Raw genomic sequence first — 12,274 nt, 5'->3', positions numbered from 1 at the left:
CACACCTGGTTTATTGTATGCTAATGTTCTTTACAAGAATCTGAACTACTAATGGTCAAAACGAATTGGTGGTAGATAAGAGTCAGCGGAATTCAAGGTGGGCCGGACTTACCCTATTTTTTGGAGTATAAGATGCAACTTTTTCCCTCAGAAAAGGGGGCTGAAAATCTGGGTGCGTCTTATACACTGAATACAGCATCTTTGGCCTCCGAAAACCCCACCCCCTTTGCAAAAATGGATGTGCAGAGAGTTTGGGAGGCTTGCAAAGTGCTCCTGGGGGCTGGGGAGGGCAAAAAAAGAGCAAAAAAAAGCCGTTTTTGCCCCCCCAGCCCTCAAGAGCACTCTGCAAGCTTCCCAAAGCTTCTGCAGAAAACGAGGCGCGCAGAGGGTTTGGGAGGCCTGCAGAGTGCAAAACCTTTTTTTTTTAAAGTGTACTTCTTCAAAATCATGGTGCGTCTTATAGTCCGGAAAATACGGTAGCTCTCCTATGGTTATGAAGGACTCGAGACTGATGACATGTTTGACACCTCCCTCTGGCTCGGCCTGGTCGTCTCATACAGGCCAAAGATGCTGGGGTTTGGAATCCTGCAAACTCCAGAACATCTTTTCGCCTTTGAATGTTAATTTTTCTTCTGCTTGATGACTGGTCTGCTCTCTGAACAAACTAGAAGAATTGAGGGGTGCCGAAAGCAAGTGGAGAAGGGAGATGGGGGGAAGATAGAAACCTTTATAATTGTGAAAAGACTTTGAACTCAGGCTCTGGATTTCTGCGCACCGTTTTAATTATTCCCGCCTTCGTTTCTCTCTCTCTCCTGCTTTAACCAAGTGATCAACTACGAGGTCTGCACTGTTACTGGAGATGTGCGGAATGCAGGCACCAACGCCAAAGTCTTCCTGCAGGTTTACGGCGAGCTGGGTAAAACGGAGGTACTGATTTTGAAGAACAGGTCCAACAACCATGAACGGGGAGCCTTGGAAAAATTCAAGGTATGCTCTCATTAGGATCATGAAGGAATTCTAATATCCATTCACAAAGATCCCAAGAAACAAAATATTGGAATAGCTGCAAAGCTTGGAGATTAGGTACAACGTCTTCCGAAATTTGTCTTTACCTGTATATGTGTCCCATTACAATGAAGATGATGGGTGCCCAACCTTTTGGGTGCCTGGACCACACTGAGCAAAAAAAATTTGCGCTCTGCAAACCACTCCAAAACAGCCTGTTTTTTCCCAAAACGGGCCCATTTGTTAAAAAAAAAAGGGCACGAATAGCCTTTAGGAGGCTTATAAAATGCTCCTGGTGGCTTGGGGGGGGGGCAAAATTGAGCAAAACCGACCCATTTTTGCTCATTTCTGCCCTCCCCAGCCCCCAGGAGCACTCTGAAAGCCTCCTAAAAGCTATGCACAGCCATTTTGGTGAAGTGGGCAGGGTTTTGGGAGGCCAAAAATGCTATATTCAGACGCACCCAGATTTTCAGCCTCTTTTTTGAGTGAAAAAGGTGCGTCTTATACTCCAAAAATATGGTATATGTCACAGGGAGTGGGAGCATCAGGATTTTAGAGATGCTTAGGTGGGGCATGACCAAAAAAAGATTGGAAACCACTGATTCATAGGCTTTTTGGTAACCGGGTAGCATGAGAAAACCTCTGCTCCAGTCTTGTCTTAACCACAAATTCATTAATAGGCAATATCTACACCACAAACTTCCTTTGTACCCAGTAATCTGCCCTATAAAGTAAAAATTCTGTATTATTATCCGGATTAATGAGTTAGTGGCGTGCAACACTCTTTTAAAACAAAATTGAAACGATATTTTACCGCTCCCATTTTTTTATCCCTGTTAAAGATAGAAGCTGTTGATGTTGGCAGGATCTATAAGATCCGAATTGGCCACGATGGGACAGGCTTCGCAGACGGATGGTTCCTGGAAAACGTCATCATTAAAAAAATGGTCACAAAGACCAGCCAGCATGACAAAAAGAAGAAAAAGAAGAAAAAGAAACCCCCGGAAGAGAAAGAAGGAGAGGAGACGAACCAGCCGGATCCTATGGAGGTTTATAATTTCGTAGCCCATCGTTGGCTGGCAAGGGATGAAGAGGATAAGGAACTGGTTGTGGAGTTGACACCAGAGGAGGGATCTGAGCTTGAAGGTGAATGGAGAATCATCAGTTTTACATTTAGGCAGGAAAAATCAAAGTTATAAGTCAGTGGTGGGATTCAAAATTTTTTAATACTGGTTCCGTAGGTGTGGCTTGGTGGGCATGATGTGGCATGGCTTGGTGGGCATGACAGGGGAAGGATACTGCAAAATCTCCATTCCCTCCCACTCCAGGGGAAGGATACTGCAAAGTCCCCATTTCTACCCCACTCCAAGGGAAGGGCACTGCAAAGTCCCCATTTCTACCCCATTCCAAGGGAAGGATACTGCAAAATCTCCATTCCCTGGTTCCACCACAAATGCGCGTACAACAAAAGCGTGTGTGACTAAAGCGCGGTGACAAAACCGCGCCGTCAAAACCGCGGAGCCGAATGAGCGCTGAAGCGCGCCGACAACAGCGCGCCAACAGAAACGCGCTGTAACATAACCCTAAAAATAACCCTAACCCTAACCCTAAACCTAACCCTAAACCTAACTCTAAACCTAACCCTAAACCTAGCCCTAAACCTTACCTTAACTTAAATCGCGCTTCTGTCGGTGCGCTGTTGTCGGCGTGCTTTTGACATCGCGGTTTTAGCGCCGCGGTTTTGTCAGCACGCTTTTGACGTTCGCGGTTATGTCGTGCCACGCGTTCCCTCCTACTCCAGGGGAAGGATACTGCAAAGTCCCCATTTCTACCCCACTCCAAGGGAAGGACACTGCAAAGTCCCCATTTCTACCCCATTCCAAGGGAAGGATACTGCAAAATCTCCATTCCCTCCCACTCCAGGGGAAGGATACTGCAAAATCTCCATTCCCTCCCACTCCAGGGGAAGGATACTGCAAAATCCCCATTCCCTCTCACTCCAGGGGAACGATATTGCCAAATCTCTATTTCCACCCCACTCCAGGGGAAGGATACTGCAAAGTCCCCATTTCTACCCCACTCCAAGGGAAGGATACTGCAAAATCCCCATTTCTACTCCACTCCAGGGGAAGGATACTGCAAAATCCCCAATCTTTCCCCACCCCACCAACCTGCTTTCCACCTCTGTTCTCCTGTGCAGGGCAACAAAAGAAGACCCAGCCAATCAGCTGGGAGTTGGGAGGCAGTGAATAGATTGTGGGCGGGGCCAGCCTGTTCTCCGAACTACTCAAAATTTTCGCTACCGGTTCATCAGAACCTGTCAGAACTGGCTGAATACTACCTCTGGTATAAAATTAGGCGAGACCTGGCTCAAAAACAATGAGAGGGACCTTGAAGTCTTAGTGGATGATCCCTTAAATAGGAGCCAGCATTGTGTGATAGCAGCCAGAAAAGTGAATACAATCCTGTGTTGTATAAATAGAGGCATAGAATCAGATCACGTGAAGTGCTAACAGCACTTTATAAAACCCTAGTAAGACCACACCTGGAATACTGCAACCAATTTTGGTCACCATACTACAAAAAAGATGTTGAGACTTTGGAAAAAGTTCAGAGAAGAGCAACTAAGATGATCAAAAGCCTAGAGACTAAAACATATGAAGAATGGCTGTGGGATTTGGGTTTGGCTAGTCTAAAGAGAAGAAGAATTGTAGTATTTCAGTAGTTGAGGGGCTGCTGTTAGGTAAGCTCCCTGTTGGGAGGGCGAGTACATTCAGAGAAGCGTTATGAGAGTTGTGTTGGAGAACAACAAACCAGCATACAGAGACACTGCAGTTTAAAGAGGCTTTTACTTTCGTGGAAATAGAGGTATCAGAGTCCATCAAACAGTCCAAGTCATACACGGATAAGACAGTCAGTCATTAACATCTTTCAGTTAAGGTTTAGGTTTAGGTTTATTTAGCTTGTATGCCGCCCTACTCCCGAGAGACTCAGGGCGGCTAACAATAAGAAGGGAAGGGGGTACAAAAATAAAAACAACAATTAAAAATTCAGCAACAGTCATAACATCGGGTGGGGCTGGATAATTCAACAGCCCCAGGCCTGCCGGAACAGCCAGGTCTTAGTTGCTTTGTGGAAGGCCGGAAGGGTAGTAAGGGTCCGGATCTCAACGGGGAGATTGTTCCATAGGGCCGGTGCAGCCACAGAGAAGGCCCTCCCACGGGGAGTCACCAGCCGACAATACTCTTCAAGGGCAGCCCCTTTAATCCAAATAACATAGTCCAGTATCATATAATCAGTTCAGTACACAAAGTTTGCTAGCAGTTGCAAAACTTACAATAGCTTTATAACAGCCAGCTTCCAAAACACTCAGATCGGATCAGCCCAGCATCTAACAAACAGAGAGCTAACAGTCATTCTGGCTCCCTCTTATGGCCGATTGAGGAAAACAGCAACCAATCACACTTTATAGTATGATTTAAAGAAACAGGTACAGCATTGCTATATTTTATATCTTGCCAACCCAACCGTTAGATTATATTCCTAACAGCTGCCACAAAGAAGAGGGGGTCAAATTATTCTACAAAGCACCAGAGGGCAGGATAAGAAACAATGGTTGGCAAGTAACTAAAGAGAGAAGCAACCTGGAATTAAGATGAAACTTCTTAACAGTGGGGACAATTAACCAGTGGAACAGCTTGCCTCCAGAAACTGTGGGCGTTCCATCACTGGAAATTTTTAAGAAAAAAGTAGACAGCCAGTTTATCTGAAATAGTGTAGGTCCATGATGGTGAATCATGAATATCAGCCATATCTGAGGGCATGCAATCCTCTGGAGCCAGTGGATGGCGAAAAACAGGCCCAATGGGCCTACTGGAAGTTCGGAGGCTTTGGGGGGGAGCATGGGGGTAGTTGTGCATGCATGCGCGGGGGGGCATTGCATTGTGGGTGTGGGCATGCACAGGTGTCCTTTTGGCACCCGAGCAGAAAAACATTTGCCATCACTGGTGTAGGTTCTCCTGCTTGATCAGGGGGCTGGACTAGAGCCGAGGTGGTGCAGTGGTTAAATGCAGTACTGCAGGCTACTTCAGCTGACTGCAGTTCTGCAGTTCGGCTGTTCAAATCTCACCGGCTCAGGGTTGACTCAGCCTTCCATCCTTCCGAGGTGGGTAAAATGAGGACCCGGATTGTTGTTGGGGGCGATGTGCTGACTCTGTAAACCGCTTAGAGAGGGCTGAAAGCCCTATGAAGCGGTATATAAGTCTAACTGCTATTGCTATTGCTAGAAGACCTCCAAGGTCCCTTCCAGATTCTATTCTATTCACCCATCTCCTCCCACTTATGACTGTATGGCTATTACTTTGTTGCTTGTATCTGTACGATTTATATTGATTGTTTCCTCGTATGATTTGATTGCTTATTTGTACCCTATGACTATCATTAAGTGTTGGACCTTATGATTCGTGATGAATGTATCTTGTCTTTTTATGTACACTGAGAATTTATGCACCAAAGACAAATTCCTTGTGTGTCCAATCACACTTGGCCAATAAAAAGTATTCTATTCTATTCTATTCTATTCTATTCTATTCTATTCTATTCTATTCTATTCTATTCTATTCTATTCTACCCTACCCTACCCTACCCTACCCTACCCTACCGTACCCTACCCCACCCCATTCCACTCCACTCCACTCCCCACTCCATTCTATCTATTCTATTCTATTCTATTCTATTCTATTCTATTCTATTCTATTCTATTCTATTCTATTCTATTCTATTCTATTCTATTCTATTCTATTCTATTCTATTCTATTCTATTCTATTATATCCTATCCTATCCTAACCTATCCTATCCTTTCCTTTCCTTTCCTTTCCTATCCTATCCTATCCTATCCTAGTCTAGTCTAGTCCAGTCCAGTCCAGTCCAGTCCAGTCTAGTCTAGTCTAGTCTCATAATCTGATTTTATGACCATATGCTAACATAACCAACTTTAGGGAGGTGTTCTTTAACCTGGCACTGTTCAGTCTAGAAAACCTGCCATAAATTGAACACATTTGGAAATCCCCATGCAAAAGGGAAGGTTCCTTTAGGGTTGTGGTGCAAAATGTATGACCTGTTTGTATCTCTTTTCTGGTCCTCAAAAGCCCAAGGAGAGGGAGGGGGCAAAGGGAAAAAAATGGATTCTTTGTTGGTGGTTGAGTGGGGTTAAGTGACAAAAGGATAGTTATTGCTGTTGATGATGACAACAGAATAACAGAGTTGGAAGGGTCGTTGACCCAGGCTTCCCAAGAGCATGAAACAAACTCCTTGTGCCGACAAAAACCCCTTTTATTAATTGACTGTGAATTCTGCTCATTCCCATCCAGCAAAGTCTTTCGAGGGAGGATTTACAGTCACAGACCTTATCTGCTAGGAGAGCTGCCAGGCTAATATCTGCAAAACTTGGCAAGGAGCCTCGGAGAGTCACGAACCAATTAAGCAAACTAATGATCTCCTGCAAACTCTACCCCACTTTCTCTCCTCTTTTATTTCCTCTGGGAGGGGTCATTCATCGTCCACCTGTGGCCTTACTCCCAAGTCGACTCCTGTTCTTTAGCTGTTCCCTTCATCTGGCAACTCTGTGTGTGCGCACACTGGGAACAGGCTCCAGCTGTTTGTCTGCCTCACTGATGTCTGACTCTGAAGGCAGCTGATAACTGGCATACGGCTCTGGCCCCCTCTCTGCCTCCGATACAGAGCCCTCATCAGAGCCTTCCCAGACTCCAGGACTGGCCCATGTTCCTCCCCAACCTCCTCACTCTCTGAGTCTGCTGCCAGCTCCCCTGGCTGCTGGAGGGCCACCAACAGCAGCATCAGGAATAAAGCATCAGTGAACCGAACCCAGCTTATTACACTGTTTTATAGTGAAAGAAACCAGATTTTCAGCCAAAATAAATGAACAGATGCTTTGAAGACCATATGATTGACATATTAATTTACATTTTATGTAGCAAACACCTACGAAGTCCATGTTATAACCGGGATGATATGGGGAGCTGGTACCGATGCCAATGTGTACCTGAGCATCTATGGTGAAAGGGGAGACACCGGGGAACGTCATCTGAAGTACTCGAATCATCTGAACAAGTTTGAAAAGCAACAGGTACGCAGCCAAATAACAGAACTCCAAAGGATTTGCTCCATATAGAAAAAAGCTGCCTTAAAACAAACTGTCAAACCACTGTTGAGATTGACAGGAACTGTTCATAACAGTGACATGCGGTGAGCTTTATGGCTGGTGAGGCAAAGCCCTGGCGCGGCTTTCCAAAAGCCCCACTGAAGCCCCGCCGCTGTATTCGCCATACAGGCAGGATGCGTCCCGCTCTATAGCGGACACAGTGCTGGGGCTTCGGCGGGGCTTTTGGAAAGGGCAGCACTCCGAACGTGGCATAAGCCATGGCCAGGGCAGAGGGGAAAGCGGCAGCAGTGGAGGAAGCGGCAGCGGCAGCCGCTGAAGTTCCTGCGATGCAAAGTGCCCGGCGGGGCACTTTGCATTGCGGGAGCCGCCAAGACCCGGGTCTGCAGCAAAGGCGCTTGCGGGAGCCGCCAAGCGCCTTTGCTGCAGACCCGGGTCTTGCCGGCTCCCGCGATGCAAAGTGCCCGGCCGGACAATTATTTGGAATACATTCCAACATCTTATCATTTTCCATAGCCATAGCTGTATGAATACTTTGAGAAACATTTTCTGCAAATATTAATTTAAACTAAAATAGATATTGATATATAAAAAAAACTTTTAAAACAAATATTTCAGTACAAATTTAAATGTATATTAAATGTTAGCTAGTTAAAGATATTGCAGGTTAATGGGGAAATAAGAGACCTCTAAGTCTTCTGATGGTTCTACTCTTGGCGGCTCCCGCGATGCAAAGTGGAGAGTTGAACTTGCTCACACAGGAGTGTTTTACAAGCAAGGCTCCTGCTGCTAGATTGCGCAGTCGCTCAAGTGCAAGGCATGATTCGCTGCTCCCAGATCAGGACGCGGGAGAATCACGTGCCTCCTTTGCATACGAAATTTTTTGCTTTTTAACCCTTGCTTAACTTTTAAAAGGCAAAAAATTCCTCATGCAAAGGAGGCCCCTAGTTCTCTCGCCTCCTCCTATAGTTAACACTAAGCAGACTCCAAGCCACTATGACTTGGAATCTGGTAGCAACTACCTTGGCTTTAATTATTTTAAAAAAATTCTTTAAAATTCTTTCCTTTTCCTGAGGAGACTGGTGAGGCCCCACCTCCCCTGCCTCTAGTGACTGCACGTCCCTGGTTCATAATCTCCGGAGGAAACCTTAGATTCATTTGTCTGTGGAAACCCTCAATCACCCCAGTCATGGTTGTCCCAAAGGTGCTTTTCCAAAAGGCAACTGGACTTGGTCCCCCCCACTTTAAAATGTTCCACTTCTCATCCAAAAGGTTTCCTCAGTTTAACTGATTGGTGGGGAATGGAAGGATTTATATGTATATACACTAACTGATGAACCGGCATTGCTCGGGTATTTATAGATGTCGAGGCATTTGTCTGACAGGGAGCCATTTGTCTGACAAGGGCCTTTCTTCCCCCTACTCCCATGCCTATCATCCATGCCCTCTCCCTTCCCCCTCCCCTGTGCTCCTCTTTCCCTCCTCTGATCTGTCTACAACTAGGCTCTCCCTTCTCCCACCCATGACATCGCAAACAATTGCCACTCTAAAATACCACACTCTCTCCTTAACGGGCCAGGCATTCCAGAGTTATGCTGGAACACACAGACACAGACACACCCACCCACAAGGGGCGTCTTACCCATCCAGTATCTGTGTCCAGAAGGTTGGTCATCTACCTAGTTTGGTTGAAATTGTTCGAGGTGCTCCAGAGTTATGCTGGAACATATATACATACAGCCTTTTTTATATATAGAAAGAATGAAAGAAAAGAAAGAAGATACATACATACCAGTGGTGGGTTTCAAAAAATTTTTGAACCTACCCTGTGAGTGTGGCCTCCTTTGTGGGAGTGGCTTGCCGGCCATGTGACCTGGTGGGAGTGGCTTGCTGGCCATGTGTTTTCTTTCTTTCTTTCTTTCTTTCTTTCTTTCTTTCTTTCTTTCTTTCTTTCTTTCTTTCTCTCTCTCTCTCTCTCTCTCTCTTTCCTTCCTTTTGTCTCTGTCCCTTTTTCCTTTTTTTCTTTCATCTCTCTCTTTTTCTTTCTTTTTTATTTTTTTATTTTTCTTTCTTCCTTTCTTTCTGTTTCTCTCTGTGTGTGAGTGTGTGTGTGTCAGTGGCGGGTTTCAAAAATTTTTGGAACCTCTTCTGTAGGTGTGGCCTGCTTTCCGGGTCCACTGGTGGAACCTCTTCTAACCGGTTCGGTAGATTTGACGAACCGGTTCTACCGAATAGGTGCGAATTGGTAGAAACCCACCTCTGATACATACACACACACACACACACCCTTTCTATATCTACTTTCTTCTTTCTTTTGTAGATAGATAGATAGATAGATAGATAGATAGATAGATAGATAGATAGATAGATAGATAGGGAGGGAGGGAGGGAGAGAGAGAGAGAGAGAGAGAGAGAGAGAGAGAGAGAGAGAGAGAGAGAGAGAGAGAGAGAGAGAGAGAGAGAGAGAGAGGTTTTGCAGTCATCTGGTTGTTATGACTGCAAGGAATATAAATCCTTCCATCCCCCACCGTTCAGCCAGGGCTGTGCCTTCTCAGTTTCATTGTTTTCAATAAACGTTCTTTAAAAAGAAGCATACAGTCTGCTTTGCTCTATTAGGATAATTAGTTTGTTGCTCACCACAGAAAGAAAAGGCTGGAACAGTTGTCTCTCACATCGGTATTTACACGGGTATCAAAATTGTTTTCGTAAAAGCTAACAAGTCCCTTCTGTAATTACCTGTAGTCGTTTTCTTCGGCAGTCACTCTTAAAGATAAGATTATACCAATGCTCCAATATATTATTCATTCAAAGATTCCTATAAGTATACGCAGAAAAGTAGTGGGTTCCGGATCCCGTCACAACTGCTACGCTGTGCACGGGGCCGGGCGTCCTCATCGGGCACGCGCATGCCAGTGGCAGGATTCAAATAATTTAACAACCGGTTCTCTGGCCTAATGACCATCTGTGTAGGTGGGGCTTGGTGGTCATGTGACTGGGTGGGCATGGCCAACCCAAGGTCACTCAGGTCGATGGACGCTTTGCCTTAGCTGTTACAATGTAAGACGGGTTAACCGGAGAGGCAGTTTCTGTAACCAGGGAAATAAAGATCAGGCTAGAAACAACACCAGAATGTTTCCGTCCTGCCTTCCTTACAGGATTAGCCCTGTAAAGTGGAGAAAAAACAAAATGAGATTTCTTCCAACAACCGGTTCTCTGAACTACTTAGAAAGTTACCAACCGGTTCTCCCGAATAGGTGCGAACCGGCTGAATCCCACCACTGGCGCATCCGTACGCACACTACTGCCCTGCGCCACCCAGATGCTCGGCGGAGGTCGCACAGGTGCTACCTGCTGTGCGCACATGCGCAATTGGCCCATTTGCATCAAAAACTGCTAAAGAACGCGGGCAGGCGTCTTTTAACGAGCCACCATTCCATTATGGTGGCCGCTGCTCCCAGCTATCATTGGTACATCCATATTGGACCGTACCGTCCAGGACCAACCACTGACGCAGAATTATTAAACAGAAATAGATGTGCTCCTCTCTTTACATCGTCTTCCTCATTCGGCAGGTTTCTGCACCCAATTTATTATAACATATATTCATTTTATTGGTTGTTTTGTTCTCTGTAGCTAGTCCTTGACCAGTTAATTTAGTGACCACTCAAAGTTACAACAGGGAAAAATGACTCACACTTACGACTATTGCAGCACCCCCCCCCCAGGTCACGTGATCAGAATTCAGACGCTTGGCAACTGTCTCATATTTATGACCGGTGCAGTGTCCCTCGGTCATATGACACCCTGGGGTGACCTGACAAGCAAAGTCAATGGGGAAGCCAGATCCACTTAACAACCGTGTTACTAGCTTAACAGCTGCAGAGATTCACTTAACAACCAGGTGAGGAGAGGTGGTAAAATAGAGCAAAACTCAATAAACGTTTCAGTAGCAGAAATTTTCGGTACAGTTGTGATTGTAAAGTGAAGACTGTAACTATAAGGACATAATGGATAAAATAACTGCAGTTACTCTTACTACGCTTTTAAGTGTCAAGGTTCATGGAAGAGAATTCCACAGAGGATTCTGAGGGGGGAAACCTTGGCTGATCCCCCATTGCCCCTTCTTAAAGCTGTAACCCTGGGCTGACCTAAAACGGTAACTCTTCCCTCTTCCCGTCAGGCTCAGTTCCAGATGTAATTGTATGTTTTCTAGGCAACAATACAGAAGCGGAACAGTTTGTCACTGATGCCTTTCAGAATGCTTTATTTTTTCAGTTTATCGATCTAGCCTGCAGTCTCGGGTTTTCTCATCCAGCTACAAAGTCAAACCTGTCCCACTGAATTGAACGACACTAACCTCTGACTTAGACCCTACATAGGAATGGAGTGGGCAAATATTTAAAGAGGAGATCTGTCTGTCTGTCTGCCCGTCCATCCATCTGTCCATCCCTCCATAATTTCATTTTTGTCTGTCTATCTATCAATCATCTCTGTCTCTCTTCTCTCTACATCCATCCATCCATCCATCCAACCATCCATAATTTCATTTCTGTCTGTGTCTGTCCATCATCTATCTATCTATCTATCTATCTATCTATCTATCTATCTATCTATCTACCTACCTACCTACCTACCTACCTACCTACCTACCTACCTACCTACCTACCTACCTATAACTATCCATCCATCCATCCATCCATCCATCCATCCATCCATCTTTCTCTCATCTATCTGTCTGTCTATCTTTCTTCTCTCTAGAAAGATAGGTAGGTAGGTAGCTGGTAGGTAAGTAGATAGATAGATAGATAGATAGATAGATAGATAGATAGATAGATAAATAGATAGATAGATAGATATAGAGAGAGATGGTGGACAGACAGACCGAAAGACAAATGATAGAGAGAGGGAAGAAAGACAGATGGATACCTACCTACCTACCTACATCTATTCATCCATCCATCCATCCATCCATCCATCCATCTATCATCTTTGTCTCATCTATCTGTCCATCTATCTTTCTTCTCTCTCTCTCTCTCTCTACATCTATCATCAATCTATCTATCTGTCTGTCTTTCATCTCTCTCAATATC

At 45.2% G+C, this 12,274-nt stretch overlaps 1 protein-coding gene across 1 annotated transcript in view; it reads left to right on the top strand.

The window, feature by feature from the left end:
- Positions 1-12,274, top strand: part of LOC106555762 (lipoxygenase homology domain-containing protein 1) — a 218,295-nt gene that overhangs the window by 101,794 nt on the left and 104,227 nt on the right. Inside the window, exons 19-21 of the mRNA XM_087715353.1 lie at positions 827-987; positions 1,848-2,151; positions 7,000-7,151. Of these exons, the coding sequence (XP_087571479.1) occupies positions 827-987; positions 1,848-2,151; positions 7,000-7,151 (617 nt within the window). The remainder of the gene's footprint in view (positions 1-826; positions 988-1,847; positions 2,152-6,999; positions 7,152-12,274) is intronic.

The sequence above is a fragment of the Thamnophis sirtalis genome, unplaced genomic scaffold (genome assembly GCF_051295495.1).
Source record: "Thamnophis sirtalis isolate CommonGarterSnake01/CBP01778 unplaced genomic scaffold, rThaSir2_p1.2 scaffold_5, whole genome shotgun sequence".
NCBI classification, from domain to species: Eukaryota; Metazoa; Chordata; class Lepidosauria; order Squamata; family Natricidae; genus Thamnophis; species Thamnophis sirtalis.
This window is presented reverse-complemented; position numbering and strand designations above follow the sequence as displayed.